The 26,009-nt window shown below is 35.7% G+C and overlaps 1 protein-coding gene across 2 annotated transcripts in view; it reads left to right on the forward strand.

Annotated features, from left to right (window-relative positions):
• Positions 1-26,009, forward strand: part of TMEM245 (transmembrane protein 245) — a 77,823-nt gene that overhangs the window by 19,976 nt on the left and 31,838 nt on the right. The window contains exons 6-12 of one of the 2 annotated variants that reach the window (XM_021528770.2): positions 2,570-2,739; positions 7,511-7,534; positions 12,899-13,003; positions 14,294-14,376; positions 16,457-16,547; positions 17,352-17,450; positions 19,285-19,416. In XM_021528770.2, coding sequence (XP_021384445.2) covers positions 2,570-2,739; positions 7,511-7,534; positions 12,899-13,003; positions 14,294-14,376; positions 16,457-16,547; positions 17,352-17,450; positions 19,285-19,416 — 704 coding nt within the window. The remainder of the gene's footprint in view (positions 1-2,569; positions 2,740-7,510; positions 7,535-12,898; positions 13,004-14,293; positions 14,377-16,456; positions 16,548-17,351; positions 17,451-19,284; positions 19,417-26,009) is intronic. The other variant, XM_021528771.2, reaches the window with a different exon arrangement.

Raw genomic sequence — 26,009 nt, forward strand, 5'->3', positions numbered from 1 at the left:
GTGATGGCAAGACATATAAATAGCTGAATGCAGGGTAAGAGCAGAGAGGGGTTTGACCTTTATTTCATTCCAGTATAGTTACTTCGGAAGGAACTTCCCAGTTTTGGTGTCTGGATGTCATGGGAGATGGCAATCATGAGTCAAAAAGCAATTAGAAAATAAATTTTAGACTTACTAGAAGCAGAGGTTATGTGATTAGTTTACTGAAAAGTCAAGGAGTAACTTAACCACTGTTCAAAAACATTTACATGTGAGGAAGAAGGGAAGCAGCAGTTCTGCAGTTAGAAGTGAATGGTTTAAGCTTGAGCCACACAAGTCTAGATTAAAGTACACGTCTAAATGAGACAGATGAATACTGCTTCTGACAGTCACTAGGTCTAAAATAACTACCCAAGCAATAAACTCAAGCCAAAAGAGAAATTACTTTTGGGAATATTTGTGACTTGTTGCCTTAGCAGTGACACTGGGCATGATGTCCTTTTTCGTGGCATAGAACTGTATCATCAGAAAAATATTACACATAGGCAGTATAATGATGAACAGAGCTAAACTTAGAGGATTACTTTAAGTGTCAGGAGGTGAGTGATGATAATCTGCATTGCTAAAAGAGAGGTAATAGTAAAAATACTAGGAAAATAGGAAGGCTAGTAAAGCAAGTTTCCTTGTAATGGTTCAAGTTTAGAGAGACTAGTAATAACTTGAGACGCTTCTGAGACCTTAAACAGGATGCTTCTAGTATGTAAAAAAAACCCCAAAAACCACCTCAAAACCTTAAACAGAAAGGTATTAATTTTACCAGAGTTCCTTATATTAGTAAAATGGACTCATACAATGTAGCATTTCAATTATTAGAAACATCTTGGTACAATTTACATTTTTCCTTGAATGTATTTATACTTCGATTGGAATGAAATGGTCTTTTAAAATTGCTTAGTGTAGAGGGTGGGAAAATGATACCATAATTATACCATAAAATGAAAAGGTGAAAGAACTGCTATGAATTGGAAAGCTATGCAATGAACCACGTTGTGGGACACTTGCAGCATCTTATTGAGTGATACCAGAAATCCTGGTATTGTCTCTTTAAGATCTTTCATTTGCTTCCTTGCTTGTTCTGTTGTATCCTTTTTTTTTTTTTTTAATAGTTTTCAGGTAATTTTCTGCTTCCTGCAGATTTTTATTACTTGTTATTAGGCAGACTTTTTCTTGTTTTGCTCACTGCTTTTTAATAAGTCGTTTAGACTTTCCTCTCTTGCCTCTTTTTAAATTAATATGATTACAGCCGTTTGATTGACTGTAGCACCTCCTTTGCAATGAGTGTACAGTCATTTATTTTAGAAGATACTGTGTAAACACTTGTCTTAAATAACAGTGGAAGATTAGAATGCCGTTTGAGGATCTTGTTCACCTTGTGAAGTGCAAGCCTGCCTGGCTTTGCTGAGCAGCAGTTTGTGACCATGAGCTGCATTTCATCATACAGAACTTCAGCCTTTAAGTTCAGTGCTGGCACTTGCACTGTGTTTTCTCCTTGTTTGTGTCTTTGCCACTCATTTTATTAGAGAAATTGTTGGATTATTCTGTTTCTTCAAGAGAATAAATCCCATATTTGCCACATGGTGGTGCCAAAGGGTAAGTAAACTAAACCTCAGCAAATTTTTGCACTGGCTCTCCAAAACAAGAACAAGAACATAAACGAATACACGTGTGGCTTGCAGAGAATAAGCTCTTGTGGCTCTTGGATAAATGCCCTGTAGGCAGTAAAAGTTAACTTTTTTGGTTATGTATGCATTTTACACGTCTCCAAGTAGAAACATGATGTGAATTTTTGATGGTGTGGTGATGTACTGCCAACTGTTGCGGAGCTCATGTATGGCAGTAAGTAATTAATCTGGTTTAGATAATAGTCACAATAAAAAAATTATTAAAAGTAAAGTTACATAATAGTGATAGAAATTTCAGTGTCCTGTGTTGCCAAGATAAAATGCTAATCACAAATAGCTTTTTTTTAAGGTTTTAAGAAAAAATCAGTAATATTTCAAAAGAAGATTTAAATGGATGCTTCTTTACTGTGAAATTTGGCATGACGTGGTGTCATTTCTTGAAGGAAAGATACAGTTTAACAACTTACAAGGCCTAAAGCTTAAGAATTTAGGCTGAAAATTTTCTTTTATGTGTAAAGTGTTGTTAAGTTCTGATTGTGGTACTTTATGTGGAGCCATTTGGCATGGGGTGTGTGTGTGTGGATAAGGAAGAAATCCACTGTACTAGAATCATGGAGTGGCACCTTCTTATCCTAGGCCTTGATCAAGTCTGAGCTGCATTATTGGGTAGTGTGCAGTCACTTTTCTTGTGCTGTCATCTATGTTCCATGTGGATAAGCACAGCTGCACAGCTGCAAAGCCAGTGAGGAGATTAGGACTAAAAACACTGGCAAACTCCAGAAGTTTTTAATGGGAAATAAAACTCAAGGGTCTTTTCTTTTTCATCGGTCTTCCAGAATAGAATAGAGTCTAGTCTTGTAGTGCTCCTCTGAAATCTCTGATACTAAATTTCCTTCTTGTGGTTACAGTTTGGGCACTTAAAAAATTCGTGGTTCATTTTGGAGTTTTGAACTTCATGGCAAACCACTGCAAAAGTTGGTGGCAACTGGTTGAAAATTTTGTGAAGGAACGTCAGGAAGCTCTTGCTCCACGGCCCATTAGAGGACTTGGAAGCGTTATGCTAAAGCTTGACAGTAAGGTATTTCTACTTACTTCCTTAAGCAACTTGAAAGTTTATTTTAGTCTCTGTTCATCATATTCTGAGATGCTTTAATTCTAAAAGAAATGTCTGTCACTAATGGTTATGTCTTTCGTGTAAAACTGTATCTGTTTTATGGTGCATTTTAAATTATGTCTCTCCTATCACTATTCACACTTAAGTGCACATTTAAATTTGTTAAATGGTTGTATGCAGACCTTCAGAGAAGTCACTTTTAAAATTGTGAATCAGCTTTATAAGGTTCCTTATCTGAGTAAGGCAAAATACTCTTAATCCTACCTGCTTACAAAGATTTTGAATTTAAACCTAATGAGCTTTAGTCTAAGGGATAAGATGTTGCTACTTCTTATGTGAAAATTAATTAAAAAGCAGACCATTTTGTTTGGTAAGTAGGGCCCAAATTAGTTCAGGTATATTTGTCTGTAGCAAGTTGTTGCCCACAGTAGTATGGTGGTACAGGAATGAGTCTTCCCTCTGTAAGTGAGGAAATATGTTGGATAAAGCATTTGGGAAATGCCCATAGAATTAAGGCTTCTGTGTACTCCTCCCTTCTTCCCCATGCAAAATATATCTACATTTGCATTGCAAATTGCATAGTTGGAAAGCTCCAGAAAATTTATAGTTTCTTTCATGAAGAATTTTAAGTTTTCATGTAAATGAATAGATGGATTATTTTGTTTGTAATAGTTATGGCACAGTGTAAGAATATATTTTCTGTAACTATGTTGTTGATGTATTCTCTACCCTGGAAAAAGCCTTTATCTTAGGACTTCCATAACTGAAGAACTGAGCCCTGTAAGTACATTTGTCAGAGCATCTGTACCTTGGCAGATTGGTCTTGCAGTTTATAGCTCTGAATTCCTACAGGAGAGGGAGGAGCTTAAGCCTGGATCTAATGGGTGAATGGATGACAAAAGTTCAACAAGAGTGTTAAATAGCTGTAGTAAAAATGTGATGATTTCACAGGATTCATTGAGGAAAAATTTGAAAAAGGAAAAGCCTTTCAAAATACAGCTATAAACACAGTAAAGTAGTTTTCCAAAGGTAGTGAAAATTACTAACGTGGGGATAAAAGCTTACATTATACAAAGTTTTTCATAAAAAAGATTTTGTTCGGTAAGTAAGAAGCCATGCTAGACACAATGTTGAATGTATTGCTGTTTCATGAGTTGTCAAGTTTGGTATCCTTGCATTGTATAACTGTATGATACAGTAGCCTTCCTAATTCCAGCAAGTCTTTTTTTTCTTAAAGAAGGTAGGGCTTTAATGTGCAGCAGAACCTCTTGCTCTTCAGCTTAAATGTACTTAAGGTCAGTTTATTTACATGTTGTTTTTGTCTAAGCAGGAGAACAGTGTTGACCAACTTACTTCCCCATTTCCCTTCACCCCTCCATTTTTTAGATGACTGCTGTATTCCTCCTGAGTGTGTGCTCTGTGTATTAAAGAGTTCACCTTTCCCAGACATTACAAGAAGGGCACTTGATAATCTGCATGATTCTGTTGTCCTCATTTGTGCCTATTCTAATTCTGTTTCAGCCAGCATTTATCATGGCTGGCTGGGATTATTTGTAGTCTTCCAATGCTTATCACACTAATACTTCCCCATATCTTTTAAGTTCTACTGGCTATACTTATTCTGTATATTGTAGGATGATGGATGCATGGTATCTTAGAATTTGGGAAGCAGTGCCACAGGCTATTGGCAGTTACATTTTTTGTAGGGACAGGGAAACAAGAGGAATGAAAATTACAGCCTTGCAAGATGTTTTGATTACCAAATGTTATAGCTTCAGTAGGCACTATTGAAGAGGAAATAAAAAATAGGCAAACACAAAATAGAAATTTGAGGAGTAAATATTACATCTTCACTTTTATTGGGTGTGTGTGTGAGAAACCAAGACTGCGGCGTCATTTCCTTTTCAACTAGAAGTTTAATTTTTAATATTTCATTTTTAGCTTATTTTCATGGGAGCTGGATCTGCTTAGGGTTTTTGTTTGGTTTGGTGTTTTGTTGGTTTGCTAAGTTAGTTGGAAACTGAATCTTAGCATCAGGATGTATTGAGATTCTTAGCTAAGTACAGCCACCATTGGCAAGGTTTTTTTCCCATAGTTAGAGGTAGTACTTGGGCTGGCAAACGTGTATGCCAGTTAGGATATAGTTCTGGATTTGAGTGAAGTGTAGTGAGAATGAGGAATATATCTTGGAGTGGCATGTTTTTTTCCCAAACAAATTTTGGGAGGCTAGTGTAGATAGTCTGGAAAATAACCCATTGTGAGAAATGGGTGAGTACTGCTCATGCATGCAAATCTGACCTTTACTGATTATATCTGTTTTTTAAACAAAACCATCAAAGAGCTGCTTCTCTTCTTTCACAATTCTCATTTACCCCTGGTTCTCCTCGAAATGCAGAGAAATTTGAAATTAAGAGAAACTCTGCTCATGAGAATGGAAATGGCATTGCATTTTATTGTTTCCATAACCAGTAGGTCAGTCTCTGCATGAATGTGTCTCCTTTAAATATGGACTATGAAAATAGGATGTTGTTACTGTATTCTTTACTACATGGCTATGCATTTGCCTTGTGGAGAGTCAGCAGACAGCAGTTCAGATATGAGAAACTTTCTTGAAGAGAGAGTAGGGAGGTTTCTCTTGTCAGCCACCGAACCATCCTAAATTTAATAGGTGGGGTATTGTGTGTTCTTGTCAACAGTAGAGAATTAATAATTTTCTTTACTGATTTTTATTTTTTTATTTTAAAGAAGACTTGTCTTACAATATGATGACTGCAGTTTGATTATAGAATTTGTGAGGGAGTTTAGCAGTATTGGCAGTGGCTCAGCTGCATGCACTTGACTTCTACTCATTATAATGCACGAATATTTTACATGCACGCTTTCTGATGTACTTGAGTGAATGATGTAGTTGTTATATGCTTTTTTTTGTAGAGTGCGCTAGAATTTTATATATGGATTATTTAGATTGTTTGGATTTTAGATAAAGTCAATTTCTATTTCTTCTTTTACCAAGTTCAGCACATTGTTTAACCAAGCACAGAAAACAAGCAGAATCTCTGCCAGTATTTTTATTATAGAAAATACTTTCATAGACATGTAAGAACTTAGATTATAGTTTTCCAATAAAATACTGTAAAAGTTGCTATAGACTTAATAATTTTGTATGACTTGAAGATTAGAATTAAGCTGTAGCCTATTTTTAAATATAGGTTGATTACATTTGTAGAACCACTTAAACATGTTGATAAATAATATTGTTATTTTGGACATACAATGTTATTTCCTAGTTACTGTATTTATCATCCAGTTCCTGGAGGTTGAAATTGTAGAAAAATACCAAAGACTTCCTTTCACATTCTGCTAAAATCTTAGGACTTTTTTGTTGTATTTTGTATGGAATTGCAAAGTGGAGCAATACAGCCATGAGATCTATGTGTTTTCCAAAATGAACCTCAGGAACAGATAGTAGGTTTTAAAGTGCAGAAGTAAAGTTAAAAGTATGTCATTTAATCAGAAAACAACTTTCCCTTTTTTCACTGATAAATTATTGCATAGGTAAAGAGGTAAAGTAGAAACAAATTCTGCAGTGTCAGTTTCAGGCTTTTGAAGCCTTGTAGTTGATTTTTCTGACTGTGACTCCTTCCATAAGTAGCAAATGCTAGTAGATGTGGGTGCTTTGTGATATATTTTATTTCCATATTTCCTAATGTTTATGTTTCTTTGTAAATCTGCTTCTAATTTAATCAACATTATGAGGATTTTATAAACTTGAAATATTCATACCTTTTGTTTCCATTGGGAGCTAATGTAATTTCTGGCAACTGGCAAACATGTTCGATTTACTGAGAATTCAATCGTCTTGTTTTCAGGGAGAAACAAACTTCACTTAATGTGATCTTAATCTCTAACAGAGATGAATAACAACATTAAAGCTCTTCTCTGTTTTGATTATGCTACTAATAATTAGCAATGGTTAGAATAGGAATATAGTTCTACATAAACTAGGTCTTGAAATGGGTATTCTTGAGCATGTGGATGAGCATCAGTAAAGAAAAATAACTTTAATGCAAAAGGAGAAATTGACTTTCAAGAAGTGCAAGGAGAATTACATGAAATCTGTAAATTTATATGATCTACATTTTTCTGCTGTATGTATATTGGATTTAATTATGTATTTGATGTTGTGTCATTGAATATGAATGCTTTAATATGAATGTTGTACCAAAAAAAATATCTGAAATATGTCCAAGAGTAATTGACTTAATAGGAGTGTTTTGAAATGCATAGAATGGGAATATTTTAATGCCTGAATGGGAGTATTAATGCCGTAAATGAGTACCTCATGTTAAGATTTGGTGTTTGGCTGAAATGCCTTTCTCAGTGTACAAGTCCTGCTCTGAAATGTGGTGGTAGCTCTCAGTATAATTAAACTGAAATTGTCCAGATTATGCTGATAGCTCTGTTAATAGCATTAAAGCTGTTCATATTTGTTATATCCCTCTTTGTTTCAAAAGTGCAGGTTAGTAGTAAAACCAAGGTTCTTGCATTAGAATTTGTTATGATCTTTTCTTCCTATTGCAATTTACCTTTGTGTCTAGAACAATTTCATTTTCATTCTGTGGATGACTTTGCCTGCCTCTCATTGCTTTTTTTCCTTATTACTGCATTTTTCAATAATTTTCCACTGTGTTGTGTTTTTTTCCCTTTTCTTCCATCTCCGCCTGCCACTGACAAGCTGTGGCACTGGCTTAATAAGAAGGTAAATAAACAGAAAAATTATGATTCCAGTTAATGGATTCTGTGGTTTTGGGGAGTTTGATTTTTTTTTTTTTAAATATTTTTATTATTTTGCAGCATGAACACTCCTTAACATGCCTTGCTTCATATATAGATTTCTCTCTCAAATGCCTCTTTTCCACTCTTGGTATAAGCTACTGAAGGTCATATAATTCTGTCTGATCTCTTCTCCTCCAGTGAATGCACATTGTTAAATGTTTTGCACAGCAGAGGATTGCATTAGCCTTTCAGGGGCTAGACTGATTATGGGGTACTTCTGTTTAAGAACAGTTGATCTCCTCCTGGTCCCCACTTGTACACCCAACAAATCCAGTTCTCTTCCAGTCTGGAGAGCTGTTCTCTGCTCAGGGAAAACATCAGTTAACCATATTACCACAGGAGTGGTGAGGGTGTGAAGCACAGTTGTAAAGCTGTAAGTGCTTGCAAATAGTTCAGGGACTGGGTTCACTGAGTGCTGTCAGTCTTTTACTTTTGAAGTGCCAAACTTGCCTGTGTACATAGGCATAGTATGTAGTGTACGAGGACCGAATGCATACAAAATGAGACTTTGCTTGGCCTCAGAACTGCTGAATCTTAACAAGTCTGAAGGGAAGAAAAAGGCTAATTAAAAAAAAAATTGGTAGTTGGTATAGCTAAAATATTTTTTTCCTATTGTGTGGCTTTTAAAACTGTGTGATATGTTTTCATGATTGAGTTATTGTCCATGAAGAGGGGCATTTTAAATGTTCTTTTGCCCTTGACTGTATTTCTCCTGTTTTAAAATTACAGTTTTATTTCCCAACTATGAAATGTTTATCTTATGTGAGTGAATTCTGGTTAGTAAATATGTGCAACCGTAACCTGTCATAATTTTTTTTTTAAATTAGATACTGGTTTGTTAGCAGAGTTCAGGTAAAGAGCTGAGTTTGGTGACCCACAAGAGAAAGTGTAGTCTTAACTGCTTTTTTACTGTCATTTGCCATTTTAGTCGAAAATTCATATGAGTAGATACAGGCTTTTTTCCTTAATGTTTGTAGGTTGCAAAACCAATTTACCTGTAATAGCTTTAAATGTTAAAATGTCTGGATTTTATTTTTAGTTTAGAAATTTGCATTATTTGGCAAAACCGTGTGGATATAATTTCTTAAGAGTGTGTTTTTTTAGTTCCTTGGAGTTATCTTTGAAAACTGTTGGTTTACTTTACAGTTTCATACATAGAAATCCTGAAAGTCCTATAGTATTACATACAATGTTGACTGCTGTGCATGAACATAGAGTAATAAAGTTATAATCAAGATTTTTTAAAAAGTGAAAAAATGTGCAACCAGTGGATTCATTTTGTTGTGTGTAGTGTCTTGGTGATTTTTTAAAAAATTAAAAAAAAAATTACCACCAGAGGCAGAAAAAGGAGGGGATTTGTACTACAGAACACTGGCTGCTGGTAAAAGGTGATTCCTTTTGTGCCTTTCTCAGTTTTTTCCTGTCGTTGAAGGGACATACTTCAGAGACCACAGACATAAATTTCTGATGATCCAGCAGGAAATTTAAAATCAGATGGATATGGCAGAGTTTGAAATTATGCTTGATTATAACTGCTAGTGATAAACCTTGGCTTTTTGATTCCTGTTCATGGTATATATAGCCCAAAATATAGAATAGATTCAGTCAGTCTGGCATAATTTGTTCTTAATAACATTGTCTGTGTCAGGGGTCTTTAGAAGGAATTGCTAAATTCTTCTGCTGCTTTTGGAGGAATACTGATGTAGGTAGACTTGAGACCTCACACAGACTGTTTTCTACATTTTCTAGCTTAACTACTCAGCTGACTCATTTCACCATAACCTTGGGATGTGCTCTGGTTACAGACTTCCCCTTATTCTCTGCAGATGATATTAATGAGATGGTATCTTCAAATATTAACTAAGTAAAGGGAAATGAGATGTCTAAGAAATGTCTTGGGAAAAAATCTTCATAAATAGCAGAGCTGTTTACAGGAAAAAAAAAAAAGTCCATGTTGATATTTTTATGTAGTTTTAAAAAAAATGTAGATGCCTAGGTGTGCTTCACTGTCTGGGTAATGTAGTAAATTAAACATACTAGAAAACCTACTGCTCTGAATGCTATGCAGTATGAAGACTGCAAATATTAATTTGTAGATGATGTATCATACTGCATAACATGGAGAACCTGTCTAGATAGTACAATTTCTGATTTTTAAGTATGGACTGCAGTTCTCTTACAGCTTAGTATAATATGGTTTGTGTCATCATTCGAAAGTTGAAAGAGGGAGTACTTGCAAATTATTGAGGAGCTTTCTAATAGAATGTAACTCAATGATAAAAAACTTTTTTACAGTGAGCTAAATTAAAATAAAAACCTTTATAACTTTTCCTTTCAAAACTATGACAGTCTATCACAAATCAGTAATATTTCAGTTTGGTTTCACAAGTTGACCTTCTGTAGCTTACGAGCCTGGCTTTCCTTTACCTTTGCGTAATCTCAGGTGCTGTGGCAGCCTCAGCTTTCCGCTGGTAACTAACTTTTGGATTAGAAGCTTGGAACCAAATGTAAAACTTCATGACCTGGCTAATGATTGTGTTTAGCCAGTACATGTTTGTCTCTGTGTGCATGCCTATGGTTTACAGAAAAGGTGTAAAAGGAGGTCTGACAGGGGTGGGGGAAGAGTGAAGTCTGGACCTGATTTGGTGATAAGTGCAACCACAGAGGCATTTAACAGTGCAGCTTCCCTGCAGTGAGTAGCTTACCTGCACCTATGTATTTTTTAACATGAGTGTGAAAAGGTAAGGGATTCCTAAGTAAGTCTTGTGGGTTAATGTATGGGGGAAAAGTGTGTTGTAATAGAAGGAAAAAAAAAGAGTAAATATAGCCTTAAGTGAATGTTGTCCATCTGCTTTTACTTGTACAATATTCAGTCCAATTCAGTCTTCTGCTGTGATGTATCTGTACCACTTACATAACTTGGATCCCCTTAGGTCTATGTTGAGAGATGTAATTGCAGTACCTGTAGGCTTGCCAAAGCTGGTTTTCATCAGGCTTCCTTGGGCTACCTGCCTGAGTAAATAGAGACAAAGTGGGCTTGCATGGCTGAGGCTGCTGCTGGTACCAGTACATCATCAGTGCTGCTATGACTTTACTAACTAGATTAAAGGTAATTCAGGGTTTACATGTGCTGCAGCTGCACCTTCATAGCAGTCCAGGCATACTTTAACTATCACTCTGAGTGTCCAGGAAAGATACCTTGTGCCATCTCAGAGAGTCCTCATCCTGGTCTTTTGGAGCTTGACCTTCCAGTAGTTGCTACATGGCAAAACAGCTAAAGCATTCAGCCTCACCTCCACTGAGATTTCAGCTACCTGAATCACACAATCATTGAGCCTAGCATCTGTTGAAATTTCTGACAGTACTTCCAATGACATGGATTCAGTGAATCTGATTAAGGTGCGATATGTAAGACTACTGGGTTTCTTTAAACTCTGATGTAGAAAGTAAATAGTAGTTTGAACTTTGAAATGATGAGGGCAGCTTTAATTTTAGCTTCATTTTGAAGTCTGCTATAAAATTTTCTTCCCCTGCCTAATTCAGTGGTGTTTTCTTGGTGATATTTGTTATTTCTGTCCTTTGAAACAAGGACCTTCATTTCTTGCTTCTCTTGCATACTCACTAGATGTACATGAGGCTTGGAAGGACACAACAAATCTAATTTCAGTCTTATTTCCAAAGAGGTAACCCCTATATATGTGTCCTATGTATGGGCTGCTCAAAGTTTTTCAGAAAGCTTCAGTACTACTGCAAGCAGGTCACTTCTCTCCAGCACTGGCAATGCCTTTCTGATAGCTGAAATATGTTAGCAATGTTGAAAACCAAACTTAGGTTAAAAATACCTAAGAGAAAAGATTTTTCATACTCCCTTTCGTTTTCTGAGTTCCTTTCTGCAGGTTTTGATGTTGTACAGTCTTTGTTACAAGAACTTGTGTTAATTTAGATCAAACAAGGAGCTGGGTATAGAAACTTGAAGTTTAAAAATAGTTACCTGAGGTATATAAACTGCTCTGTTACATTTTGTACATTTAAAACAACAAACACACAAAAAAATCCTTATTTTTGTCAAATAGGAGATCTGACTTCAGTGTTGACCAATTTAATCATCACACATCAGTCTGAGAAGTTAATTGTTTCATGATCAATTTCATGTGTAGGGATAGGGTAAATAATTAAGAAAGAATTAATGTAAACCATTAGCATGCATATTTGTAGTTTTATAAGATCTCTAACTAAAAGTTTACCAACTTAATCATTGAATATATAACTTGGACTCAAAAGTACTTTCACTTACTACACATTAGCTTTGACCTCAGTTCTCGTGAATCACAAATTTTACAATTGTGCTGTTGCTTTTTCCTATAATAATACTAATTGGAATAGAAATAGACCTGGTATTTTTACCACAGGAGTTAGGAAAATGTATTTGGTCATGCTTGCATGTGCTTTCACAGCTTTTTATGTAAACAGACAATTTGTGTATGAGATGAAGCTCAGCTTGCTGTGTTCCAGAGCGCTCTGAAAAGTCGTGTGACTGAGCAGTTTCATTGTTTTGAATGACATTATCAGAATTTCTCTACTCAAATGTGGTATCACCATTTGCTTGTGGACATGTATAGAATGGGCCTTTTTTTAAGCTGACAGAACAAGAAATGTGCCTGTTTGCTCTATCAGTCAGTTTAGCCGATGCTGAGCTTCCTCCTGAGACTGGAAGTGGATAGAAATATTTAGTGCTGAATTGGCCTGATATTCAATAATGTAGAACCCCACCTGTCCCATTTCAGTTCAGAAGGTGATGAGGCAGCTTTAAAACTTCTATTACTTGCAAAAATGCCTCATTGGTCATTTAGATTACTCTTAGCTATTCAAACCTGAAAGTTATGGTTGTGCTTTGAAGTCCTGTGCAGTTTCTGTAAGTTTCCAGGTTGCTGAAGGACAAGAAACAAAGACAAATTTCTGGGTTCTAGTTGACATGAATGTCTTTAGGTACTTCTCTAGGTCTAGTAAGTAATTGTTGATTTATTGCTTGCTTTGCAGAGAGCTTGCTCTGTTGTGTGGTATTGTGTACATGTTTTTTGCAAAATCACATGTCATACCATGACCTTAATCATGCTAACATTGCTTGTTAATTGTTCATTTCCAAGCTTGGGCATAAATGCTGTTTGATTAGAGCCTGATTTGTACTGTGATTGTAAATAAAAATAACAATACTGTTGCATAACATACAGCATTGCTTTCATTAAAGAGTGATTTATGTGCTATAATTTGTTCTTTTTTTTCTGCGCAGATTATTGTGTGGTTGGAGAAAATGCTAGATAAAATAATCAGCATTTTCATAATATTTTTGCTGGTGATAGGAACCCTTCTGCTAGCTCTTCTCCTTACTGCAAAGGTACAGTGTGCTAATGAATATAATCATAAAGCTCATTTTTGTTGCTGATGAAGATTACTGATACTTATATGAGATTGTATCACTTAAAGAATTTTTCTAAATGTTTAGGAACTCCTTGCTCTGTAATTGAACTTGTCCCCATTCCAAGACTATAAAATATACAAAAAGATATCAAAATCTTAATGTTTCTATTTCTTTGTATTTCTGTGATTTTTACCCATGTGACAAAGCTCATATATAGACATTTGTAAGTACAGAATTCATTCTAGTAGAAGAATTACTAGTTATATATTACAGGAACAAAATTGTTTCACATCCTGTTGACTTTCCTTGTCAACAGAAGAACCACTTAGATTTTTTTTCTCTTTAATTTACCTCACATCAGAAACATATGCAAAATCATTAACATGTGTTTGTCAATTTGTTTATGTAATTGCCTGTAACAACCTCATGGTATCTTTTTCTGAGTTAAAAGTACTGAGATTCATGATCAGGTATACTCTGAAATTGATGTTTGGTTTACGGTTGAGTTTAGGTGGGGTTCATTTTTTGCTCACCAGAAGAGGTCACTCGTGTACTTTTTTTTCCCTTTTTCCTTAATGGAGCTGTGTTCATACTTGAAATAGTCAATAGAGATTGAATGTTTGACTTGAAAACAGTTACAGAACAATCTCCTTTTTCCAAAATATAGGCATATGTAATGTTGAGTACTTGAAAACTTTTGAAGTTGTGCAAACATTCCTACCTAAAGCTCCCTTACATTCATATAAGGAGTATTAAGATATTTATAAAAGGTGTATTTTGTCATTCTTGCTGAAGAATTTATTTGGTTAGGCACTTTATAGCAGGGTTGGACATGTTAGAGCTAAGTGTTCATTAATTTTTACACTTCTTTGATCCATGGCTTAAAAAGCTGTATCTGAAACTTTACTTTGTATTTTAGTGCTTCTCTTGACAGCACTGCTGTTATTGGTGAATTTTTTTCCACTGATGGGATAAGATTTAAATTTCCATTTGCTATTACTAGTGACCAGAATTTATTATTGTATTGACTAGCTGTTTCTTGGGTTAATGGAACTTCTTTCTTCATAGTGGATTGTTTGCACTGGAAGAATTATTTTTTAAACATACAAACTGGTCACTGCATCCCTTGTCACCTTCCCCCTTCCTCCCCACCCTCTTCCTTCCAATACCACTCCCCCTCCCCCCAAAAAATAATTATTTCTGATGTAGGAAGAGTTGTAGTTTGCATTGCATAACATTTCTTTCTCCTCTCTCTCTTTAATTTAGGTACATCAAGAGAGTGTTCACATGATTCAAGTCACAAGCAGCTTGATCAATGAGACAGTAGCCAGTCACCCAGAATGGGCAAAGTAAGAATGCTGAAGTTAAGCGAATAGTATAGGGTGGATGAACAAGCTTCCAGGTGCTCTTATGCATAGATTTTCATTTAAAAAAATCTCCTAGGTGAACAGAAATGTGGGTGTCTCTCACAGGCAGATGTAAAAGCTCGACTATCAGACAGGAGAGATGTGTATATATCAGTCCAGAGGACTGTCAGTGTGGTATCTCATTTGAGGACTGGTTGGGTTTTGGTGGTGAAGGACAACTTTGTGAAATTTCTAGCTAGAATTGTGGAGAACAAACTTGTATAGTGCAGAGAATGAAGAGATCTGTATTTTGTCCCTTTTTCCTATGAAAGAAAAATGCTGGCAAAGAATGCTCTAGAAAGTTTCAAGATAGATTATTTTTTAAATGTAGAGAGATGGATGTGGAGTGCATTTGAAGGAATAGGAGTTGAAGACGTTGTTCCTGGAGTGAACTGAAGAAGAGTTCAAGGGTGGGTGGGGGGAGTTTTGTGTGAATCTGTTGGGCAGGGCTATCCCTGTTAAGAGTCGATGTGTGTAGTGTGCAGTGGGGAGTTTGTAAGGTTTGGTCTGTGTAATCACCAAGGTAAACACCAGGACAAGTAGTAAGGGAGAGAGATGTTGAGAGAAATGCATCTAGAGGAAAACATGGGCACACTGGTGAGCAAAGGAGGGGGAATAGGTGAGACTGAAAAGTGTGATATTAAGGGGAGCATGTTCCAGGTGACTTTCATTCTGATTCAGCTAAAGAGACATTGGGCAAATTGAGATACCAGTTAAATGACAGCAAAAAAAAGATCGCTTCAGAGTAAGAATGGCTGACTCTTTCTAGGGCACATTCTGAATAAAAGTGATGGTCATTTAAGAAGATTGAAAGAAAGCAGATGCTGTATTAGAAGAGCAAAGCAATTTTTCAAAAAGAGAACTAACAGGATATAGTTAATAACCACTGTAGTTATACATACTTTAGCACTACTAAAGCAATCACAATCATGAGAACAGAAAGCATGTAAAGCACTAGGTTTTATTCCTTCGTGGCATCTCTTATGTTGTTTGGCCTTTCTGTTTTGCTGTTAGATGGAAATAAGTGGGACTAATGGAGATGGAAATTTGACATAATGAAACTACTGGAGTACTAGTTAAACAATTTTCAGAATTCTAGTATAATTTCTTACTTAAAGTGTTTGCATTCAAATTTGAAGTATCCACAACACTATATTTTAGTTCATTAAGAGTAAGAATACCTCTTGCCATATCCATGAAGCATTACCAGCTTTCAGAGCTCGATGCTTGTATTATATTTAGAGATGAGTGATTGAAATATCTTGGAATTCCAATCTAGAACATTTCTGAAGCATTAGAGAGAGGAGCTTCCATGTTGATCTTCAGTCAGGTGAACAAATACAGCAGTACTGTTTCCTGAATGCTTTCATTTTGTTTTGGAAGGGCTCTAACAAGTGCTATTGAATCAAGATGTAAAAAGAAAGTCAAAGCAGAGATTGTGTGCCCTGTATTCACAAGTGGTAAAATGCTGACAACTCAGTAGGGTACATTGCTTGAAAGTGGTGTGAGTCCCTGAAGGAATTCACAAGCAGGTGGTTTGATGAGGATTTAGAAATAACTAATGTTCAAACCTTTTGTCAGCTGGTTGCTTTTTTATGGAAACTGTTAACAATTTACATTCAGCTTGTAATTTCAAAATATGGTATTTACAGCTAGATGAGACTGCTTCATATGATATTTTCAGGAAACTCTGGGAAAATATTGTATGAACAGCACACATAGATTGAAGAGCAGATCTCTTCTGAAAAAGTTAAGATGTCAAATTAATTGAGGTTTCAGAAACCTTGGAGGATTTTAAATGCAATGACAGTAGATTTAATTCTGCTTTGCTTATGCAAAAATCTATTCCTTGATGTGTAGAAGGAAACATTTGAGTTGTAGTAAGTTTATGTGTATTTAACCATAATGATTTGTTGTTTCAGAACGTTAATTTGTAATGTGTTTTGGGTGTAATGAAGTGGGTATGATATATAACAGTTAACTTTGTTTTCCCTCTTTAAAATCCACCCCTGCCCCACCCCAGCTGGCTCCCAGAAGCCCAGGTCATTCAGAAGGCGCTCAATTCTGCAGCTAACAACGTATACCAGTATGGCCGAGAATGGATCACACACAAGGTAAGAGCTGTCAAAAAGCTCAAATTCTTTGGTTTTTGTTCTCATTTCTTTTATTTCATAAAAATAAAAAGAAACAAAAATACGTTTGTCAGGAGTTCTTTTCCATGTATTTAACCATTTTGTTGACAAATCTATTCTTTCCACTCTGGTTTGGGACATTTGAAGGAAGAGTGGGAGTGATTTCCGTAGTCTTTTCTGTTCTGGTGATAGTTTCTTTTTAAGTATTGAAGAATCTGTCTTCATTCTTGTAATTCCCAGTGAAAATGCATCAAATAAAATTGACTAATTTTTTTAAACTGACTTTGGCTGTCGTATTATAGACAATGTAAACTTCTGTTGTGACCACTGCCCCTCCCTGTCCCCTAATTTTTGTGTGGGCTGGGTGTGATACACTGGACATTTTTTAAATCATAATTTTTATTGTTAAGCTATATTCTTCTTCAGAAGAATTTTCCAAGGTTCTTACTCATATATTTGATATGTAGCACACATCTTGAATTATTTGAAATATTTACTCTAAAGATAGGATCAAGGATTTTGGATTAAGCATTTTAGAGACAGCATTTTTTTTTTTTCAGTGCAGAAAGAAGTTCTTAGTGCAGCAGAATGTTCTTTAACAAATTCTTTGACTTGTGAACCATTTTGTCTGAAGTGTGTATTTCATACTGATACTAATTTTTCTAATAACTTGGGTTGGAAATGTGCCTTTACAGACAATCGTATGTTATTCATCAAGCATGAAGTTCATCAGTGGATGCCTGCTTTGTTCTGTCCTGTATAATAAAAGATTTTTATGTGTTTTAGCTCCATAAGATTTTAGGAGAAAAAGTAAATAACACTGCTGTGATTGAGAAACAAGTGCTGGAGCTCTGGGACAGGCTTTATCACTCTTGGTTTGTGAAGGTGGGTAACTTATTTAAATGGTATTCATGTAGAGTGTCGCTTAGTACTCTGACAAAATTATGCTAAATATGCATTTCTGAGGGAGAGATAAGCAGACAGTTAAAAGGTTGAGTAAAGCCAGGTAAAATTTTCAAGTGTGTAAGACACATCATTCTAGCGTCACAGTTTTAGTATAGCCAGAGCTGTGTCCTACACTTAAGTAGTTAAGTGTGTTTTTGTACCATTTTAGAGTTTTCTCACTTTTTATAATTAGTATTTCATAGTTTAGCACTTTCTGCTGAATATTCCGGTTGTTAAAGTCTTAGGAAAAGGTAATTGGTCTTCTACATGATTTGTGTAGCTTTTATTAATTTGAAAATATGAGAAAGTAATTGTCCTCTTATTAAGTTTCTTACAATGCATTTTTACGGCCATGTTATAATGGCTTCTGTACACTGAATCATGAAAAATTTGTAAGAGTTAAATTGTTGTTATGCTGCCAATGCTGTTTGCAGTGTAAAGGAAAGAGCAATTCATTAGCCATTGTGCAATGGAAATACCAAATTCAGAAGTCATATTCCTGAAATCCTTGTGTATATTTAAATGACTGTAGTTATATTAACACTTTTCTTTATGCAGTTATTCTTCAAATACCTCTAAAGTTTGAAGAAGATTTCTGCATTAAAGAAATAACAGTTCTGGTATAGAACTAGATGAACACGTGATAGGTCTCCATACAGTTTACAAATACAGGAGGCTTGTTTGAGGGAGTTTTTTGACTACTCGTATGTTTCTACTCTAAATACATTGCTAGCTCAGAAGAAAGATCTCTGTGTTGGCAGTGGATTGTTATAGAAGGTTGCTAATAGTACATCACAAAGTGTAACAGTGCATCTAGAGAGATTTGGTAATGAGCAGAAAATGTAATGCTCTTAGATAATCAGTGTAGGGACTGCACTTGGAATGTTATTTGCTATGCGTGACAAAGATATTGCCATTTTGAATGCAGGCTGCTAAGTCTAAAAGTGTGCAGAAAATTTTAACAAGTAGTGGAATGCTTATTATAAAAATCAGACTTAAGAACTTGAGAAGTCTCCTTCTATTAAAGACTAGGATGTTTTAGTTGGTGGGTTTGCTTAAGTTTGCATACAGAGAATTTTGACATCCTTCTCTGAAACACTTGTCACAGTCCCAGCCTGTGGCATTCAAGATGGTAGTCAGATATTATTCACTTGTCAATAGGCAACTTCATAATTAGGGAGGAGCCACTTAAGGAATTAGCTGTTGTTTTTTATGGCCATGTCCTGTTGTCTTGTTGTGTTGCAGTTACAAAATTGTGTAGTCAGAATCCAGACCTTGCATCCAGATAAGCTTTTAGGTTTTGTGTGATTGAACATTTACTGTGAATAGGTAGAAACTGACCATGAGAAAACTAGTTGTTTGGACTTATGCTTGCATTTTTCTTTATGGGCTGTGCTGGGAAAACTTGTATGTTTCAAACAGTAAATTATGTAGGTAATAATTGGCAAGAATTCTTGTGTTCTTTCATTAAGGGCAAAATAAATACCATTGTATCAGTCAAGCAGTAAGGTTAACTTTTAACTGAGGTGCATCAATACAATATACACATGTGTAATTAAATGGGATAATTAACTACAGTTTTCTGTCAGATTTTAATTTTTCCAGTGTAGAGAGTACTTCAGGTAATTTTTGGGATGCCAGTTAAAGTGGCTCTAAGTATTTAGTTGCATGTTGGATCTACTCTTCATTCAGAAAACACCAGTCTAAAGCATTAGCTTTTGTCTTTCTTGTATCTCTACATTTTATTAGAATGTCTATTTTCTTTGTTTTTAAGAATGTAACGCATTCTGGAAGACACAAAGGACACAAGTGGCACATAAACCGTCAAAACAGCTGGCTTGGAGATATTCTGGACTGGCAAGATGTTGCATCATTTGTTCACGATAACATCGAAACATTTCTCTCAGTATGTATTCTTTGCACTTACTATGAAATGGGTCTAATTTTTAACTGATAGCAATTTCTCCTTGGAGTACTACTAAGGTTATGGATTCAAGTAAATGGAAAATTATGGAAACATTGTTAGTGTTATTTACAATTACTGAAGCAATTGTTGCAAGCCTATTTAAGAGATAACTGTAAAACAAACAGAAATGTTTATGATAAAGGAGCTCTTGTGGTTTCAGCGTATTCATGGATCTCAGCTTCTCAGATGTCTTCCAGAGGCATATTGTTATCTGTGTCACCTGCAAGCTGATTTTCAGTGCATTATTTTATTTAGTCTTTTCTCTTTAAAGGAAAAAACAATTGGTTTAGGTTATAACTGAAGAAGCTATTGACTAAGAGGTTTTGAAAACAAAACCAAGCAATAAAAGTGGGGGGCTGACCTTTGTGGGGTTTTTTTTTTGCCTTAAATTACTATTGTTTGTTGGGTTGAAAGCAGCTTATTTTTCTCTTCATTTATGAAAGTTATATGGAGAATGAAATTAATATTTTACACAGTGTGAATTCCTGAATAAAAACATTTCACCTTATGAGGAGAAAAAGAGGAAGTCTTGAAAGCAATCCAAATTGAAGTGTTTCACCAAAAAATCATGTTAAATCCTAAATGCTTAATACATAGAGACAATCCCCAATATAGTTCATCTTTGACTTGAGCTGTTGTCATTACATTGTCCTCTATTTTGGAAGACTATTATTTATACCTAACTGCCACTATAGCAGATCTATGGATGCAGTTAAAGCTAATATTTGCCTCCAAGCAGTTCTTGGCCTAGACTGATAGGCATTTGTGTTTTTTCTGTCCTCCCCCAATTGCTGTTTAAATTGTTACAGCTTCTACCATAGAAGAAGATGTGAGACAAGAAAGAGTTGTGAGAAACTTTATTGCAGTAAACCTTTTTTCAGTTAATTATGAAATTTGCGTGATACTTTCTCAAAGTTGGCCATGCATGCTTGAGGCAAAGGGTTTAAAAATGCACAGCACATCCTGATTTAAAATCAGTGTGAAGTTTCCTTCTAGGCAAGAGGCACAGAAGGAGGAGAAACTACCTGATAAGAGTGTGTCATTTGCAGCAATGCTGCACAGTGCTCAGAAACCATGATGTAAAGTGTGCTTCAGTAATCTAAGCAAGCTAGAGAGAGGCAAAGAGAAGTGTAAAGACAATAAATATTTAAGAATGAAAAATATTAATATTAATATTTTCATCTAGCTAACATGCTTGCTTTACTTCTAAAAACTGGTTTAAAAGTTCAAGAAAAAAGTGCCAGCAATTGACTTGCTTTCCTGTTTATTTCCAGGAACTCATTACTCATCAGCTGTGGGGAAACACCTGTCTTTTTTCTCAATATACTCACGTCCTTAATAGCAGACTGTAGCCAGTCAGCTTAGTATAAAGCTCTAAATTCTGATTTTACATTCTTACTGGGCAGCATTTTCTTTCCTGACTTGCTTATCTACAGTGCATTGCATAAATAGTACTCATGCTAATGATTTTAATTAAAATTGATGAAAATACAGTCTCTGTTCTTGTTTAGGTCATTAAAACTTGGAGATTATTAAAATAAGAATAGCTTTTGCTTATGTCTGGTATGTTTAATCAAGTTTCTTACCTAGCCTAAGATACAAAGCAACCTTACTGTATTCAGGTTTTATGTTATTATCAGAGCATGAAGACTTTTGTCCTCATATTTTGAAGTGGAACAATGGGTTATTAGAATGGCATACTGAATTGGGAAGGGCAAATATATGAAATATTGTTAGTGGTTTTGGGAGTGTATGTTCTGAGGATTTAATTTTTCTATTGCTTAGATTCTTTAGTTTGGCTTTTTGTTTGTTTGCTTTTTTCATATTTTATAGAACTTTGGGTGGGATTTAGACAAGATTAGATGGGGCTTTGAGCAACATGGTCTAAGCAAAGGTGACCCTGCCTATGGCAGGGGGATTGGGACCAGATGATCTTTAAGGTCCCTTCCAACCCAAACTGTTCTGTTTATTTTTTGGTTGAGTGTATTGTTTGTGGAGAGAGTGAAGTTGAACACTTGAAATCAATTTTGTCTTACATTTCTTAAGAATATAGCAAGACACAGGACAGTCCCAAAGCTGTGTTGACAGGGTTTTTTTTAACATACAGACAATTTAAAGACAATGAGATGGCTGTAAATAAGTGGATACACAGTTCTAGTGAGATTTCCTCCACTTTTGGAAAAGAATAAATGTGTATGATTACACTACTTGCATGTAACAAATATTTATGCATAGATTGAGTTTACCAAAAAATAACTGTCTTGCTAGCCCCTTGGCTTTCTGAAGTATTTCAGAATAGAACAGATGACAGTTTTCTTTGAAAATACAGCTATTTGACAATGTCATATTAAAGGCACAAGCAGATAAGCTTTTCTCCATTGATGGAAGTCAAAGGAAGTGCTCTTCCTCCTTCATAGAAGAAGGAATGTTTATTATAAGAAAAATGTTAAGACAGATGCTAGTGTTTCACTTCAGGCTTTTCCCTTAATGAAAGAAATTTTCATTTTAGAGTTGAAAGCATGTAATTAAATTACTGATGTAGGTGTGCTGGGGAATTGCTGGTGTTCATTTAATTTGTAAAAACATGCATCGGTTCAACTTTGCAACTTTGAGTATCAGGTAAAACTTGGAAGACTTCTGTACTCCCCTCAAATGTGTTGTTCATTATAGCAGTTATGCTTAGCTGTAGTTTGATGTAGACAGACCTTAATTATTTTAAATTAACTTACTATATAAACATGTAAATTGCCTGAAGATTTACTATGAAGATAAGCTTTTCCAAGTCATCAGTTTGCTTTTTTTTTTCCCCTAAAAGTTTTGGTGCTAGCAGCACTGCTGCCTTTTTTTAGTTTTAGAAGCAGTAATGTTAAAATCCAGCATAATATAATAATCATCTGAAGTGGGATTTATTTCATCTCCTACTTGGCAGAGAGAGCAAGAGTGGAGCCTCACTTTATACTTTGCATTTTGCACCCCATACTCCACTCCAAGATAGTTTGTCAGATGGATGAAATAGGTAACATGTAGCTGGACTATTAAGATTTAATTTCTGAAAAATAATAAAGACTCATTCTGTCCTTACTCATCTGCTTTTCCATTCATAACCCTTTTCCTCCATTTTTCATATGCTTGTAGCATTGAGAAAGTGAATTGCTGCTGGCTAAATATGTGAATGATGACTCAGAGCTTCCTTGATGTTACATGAGACATTGTTAATGTCTTCTTAATTTGATCTTTTGCCTCCTTGCATGAGAATACTCATAATTCCACCACCAGGTGGTATCTCATTCAGAGATCTCCCAGACAGAAAGATGGAAGACCTTCCACAGAGATACACACAGCAAGCTTCAGCTTCATTAGGTTTCCCTTTCCATGCTTTTAGCATGACTGATCTGTGCATTTTAAATCAAGTCAGCTTCTCAAATATTTCACTGAGTTACTACACATCCTAATACTTTTCTCTGGCTCCAGTAATTTCTTCAAGTAATCTCATAAGTTTATAGTTAATTCAGTCAATTTTTCAGTAATATATCAACTAGCATGTTGAGTTGGTTTTTTTGCATCTTTATATCCAGTTATATTCCCTTTATACAAAATTGAGTTAGGTACATAGTTTTATCTGGCTTCTAGAAATTTGCTAACTTGAAGTTCTCAGCAAATTACTGTTTTGGTCAGGTGCCTTTTAACCCTAATTTTCAGGTGTTGTCCAGTTTAAAAGTGGCCAAGAGCACACCCTAGATGCTTGAGAACATTGTGTGCTATTTTTCTTTCTTGCCTGTTACAGGTTGGAAAGGCACAGTAACTGACTCTGAAGGTGGCACAGTGTGATGTGTAAGAGAGTCCTGAATTCTGTACAGCTTTGTAGCTCTCCTAAACACGGATCCCTTACGGCTGCTTACGGAGCAGTGGCTTGGGGAAAGAGGTGTGGTTTTCTATTTTTAATAGGAAAAAAGTAACTAAAAGTAATGTAACATTGTTACATAAAGATTCACACTTGTTGAGTTTTGGAGAACTCGGCTGGCAAGGTGTTCACTATTCTTTATGTGTGGTAGGTGACCTCATCAACTCGGCTGCAGTAGGCTCTGGGAATCAAGCAGCATGATGAGCTCCTAGGTGCAGCTGCATGTAATGTGATTTTGTGAGTGGTAGGGAAGCATTTGATCACGTTCTGACACTGTATTCAGTGATCATTAGTGTCTGCTATGCCTGTCTTCTCACCTTAGCTATGAAAAGCTTGTATCTTGAAATTTTAATGATACATATGCATAACAAGGAATTACTCTGTAACTGGAGACAAGTCCTAAAAGATGCAGTTGCTTTCATAAGACATACCAAAACTGTAGAAAGGTATTATCTACACTTACTCTAAAGCAGATGCTGGTGATAACTGGTTCAACAGTTCAAATCAATGACTCCACCAAACAAGGATGTTCACATAGGAGAACCATTCCTGATGTTAATGGAACAACCTGATACCTACATTCAAACTGCCTGTGGTTGTATACTTCCGGTTATCAGCCCTCAGGCTTAAGCTTCTAGGGAAAGTGTTCAATAAATCCTGTCTATAGTGGAGAAACATCCTATTTTGAAAACTTTCACAGTCCTACCAATTTTGTGCTCTCCTCTGGCAGATGAACAATCTCCCTCCTTGTAAACTCGCTGGTACCAGCTCAGCTTACGTGTTGCAAGTGAGAGTTTTAACAATTCCTGTGATTACTAGTTAGAAGGCTGCTATATCAGAGTAGTTTTACTCTTTAGAGCAAAACTTTACTAGACCAGTTTTCATTAACAGCACGGTTCATGCCCATGGTTTGCTTTGCAGTCTCCTAATCATTATCATTATGTATTGAAAGTGGTCATTCCTTAACAGTCATGTCCTACATGAGCTGTGTGGCTAAAAAACCATCATGATGGTGCTGTGTAGTTGGCCCCAGTAGAGGCTGTGCTTAATGGTCTGAGTCACAGGAGTGTAAATGGCTGAAGAGCTTTTAAGTACGCAAAGCTGCAACCTAATGGATGTAGTCTTCTTTCAGATAAGGAGCTTCTCCTTTCATAAAGTGTTCTTATTCTGGACAGCTCCCACCCCGTGACATCTGCCCTGGACTGTGTGCTGTGATACTTGGGAAAAGTATTACTTTTCCAGGTCATGACGGGTGCCTTGTTCTGTTGTTAGCCTGTTGTGTTTTTTCCCCCCTTTCTAAGTTCCTACTTCATTTTCTTGAAGAAAAAGTAATATTCTAGCTTGTAAAGTTGTCATCTTCAATGCCTTCTTACTCAAAACACTGCTCATGTTTCAGGGGCTTTAGTTTTCAAGCTGTGTCCCTATTTGCAAGGCCTTTGCTGCTCTTTTGTGATTAAACTCCACATTATAACAGAAGTCCTGTGGCACAGAAGCTCCTGTTCACACACCAAGTTCTAGTAACAAGCTAACATATCTGGGAGGGGAGCCTTGCATACAACTTGAGGCCTGCTATTAGCAACCATAGCACAATCCTTCTTGAATACCAACTGGAAGGCCTCTGTTTTAGCTACAAACCATTCCCTCAGAATTCACTCATAATATAATGTCCTCATAATATAATGTGCACATGGTAAAGTTACCTAGGGGCTGCATGAATTTGTACCACTGTTGCACCCCCAGAATGAATTCGTAGTCCTAGAAGAAGCAAAGGAACAGGTACCAGTGGAAGAACATTTTTCAGGAGTGTCCTCTTCACTTCTAACCTCCCTTGAATTCTCAAGAGACTCTAATAAAATCTGTACAAAAGATGAGCTTTAACATTCATAATTCCCATTAAATAGTAGGAAGCATGAACTAAGTAAGTCTTTCTGTGTTGTAATTCCCTGTAATTTCCCCCAGCATTTACTCCCTCTCAAGTTCATGCTTAATAAATTATGTTTAATATGATTCATTCATTTTTAAAGGAGAGGTGATCACATGGCTTACACTCCTTTGTCTGCTCTACTGAGGAAGGGTTTTTTTGGTTTTAGGGGGTGTTGGTTGATTTGTTTTGTTTTTATTTGGTCTAATTGCTATTTGTAAAACCGAGACTAATATTTGCTAGTTTTTAATAATTACTTGATTAACTGATGGAGCCTTACTCAAAATCACAACTTTTGCATTTCTCTGCAAATATTACCAAAAATATGTATTTTATTGCAGTGAAACATTTTAACAACAAATTTATTGAGGTAGTAATTTTATTATTTGGTTGGGAGGGTAAGATTTATTTCCACCTTGTGATGTGCTCCTTGTTCTTTGTGTTTTAACATTTCTGCTTTTGAAACGGTGAATATTTTCTCCCCAGACAAGATCTGCTTGGCAGGAATGTTAATCACAGTAAACAAGTATCACCACATCTAGGTTTTTTTGCAGTTTTACATAATGAAATAATTTTTAATACTAAGAGAAAAATTCCAAAACCTTATAATTAGCTACTTAGAAACACAACTGATTAGTTACATAGAAACTAATTAGCTATATAGAAACTTGGATAGAACTTATCTTTGGTGAAGTGGACATTTTCACTTGA

The sequence above is a fragment of the Lonchura striata genome, chromosome 1, assembly GCF_046129695.1.
Source record: "Lonchura striata isolate bLonStr1 chromosome 1, bLonStr1.mat, whole genome shotgun sequence".
NCBI classification, from domain to species: Eukaryota; Metazoa; Chordata; class Aves; order Passeriformes; family Estrildidae; genus Lonchura; species Lonchura striata.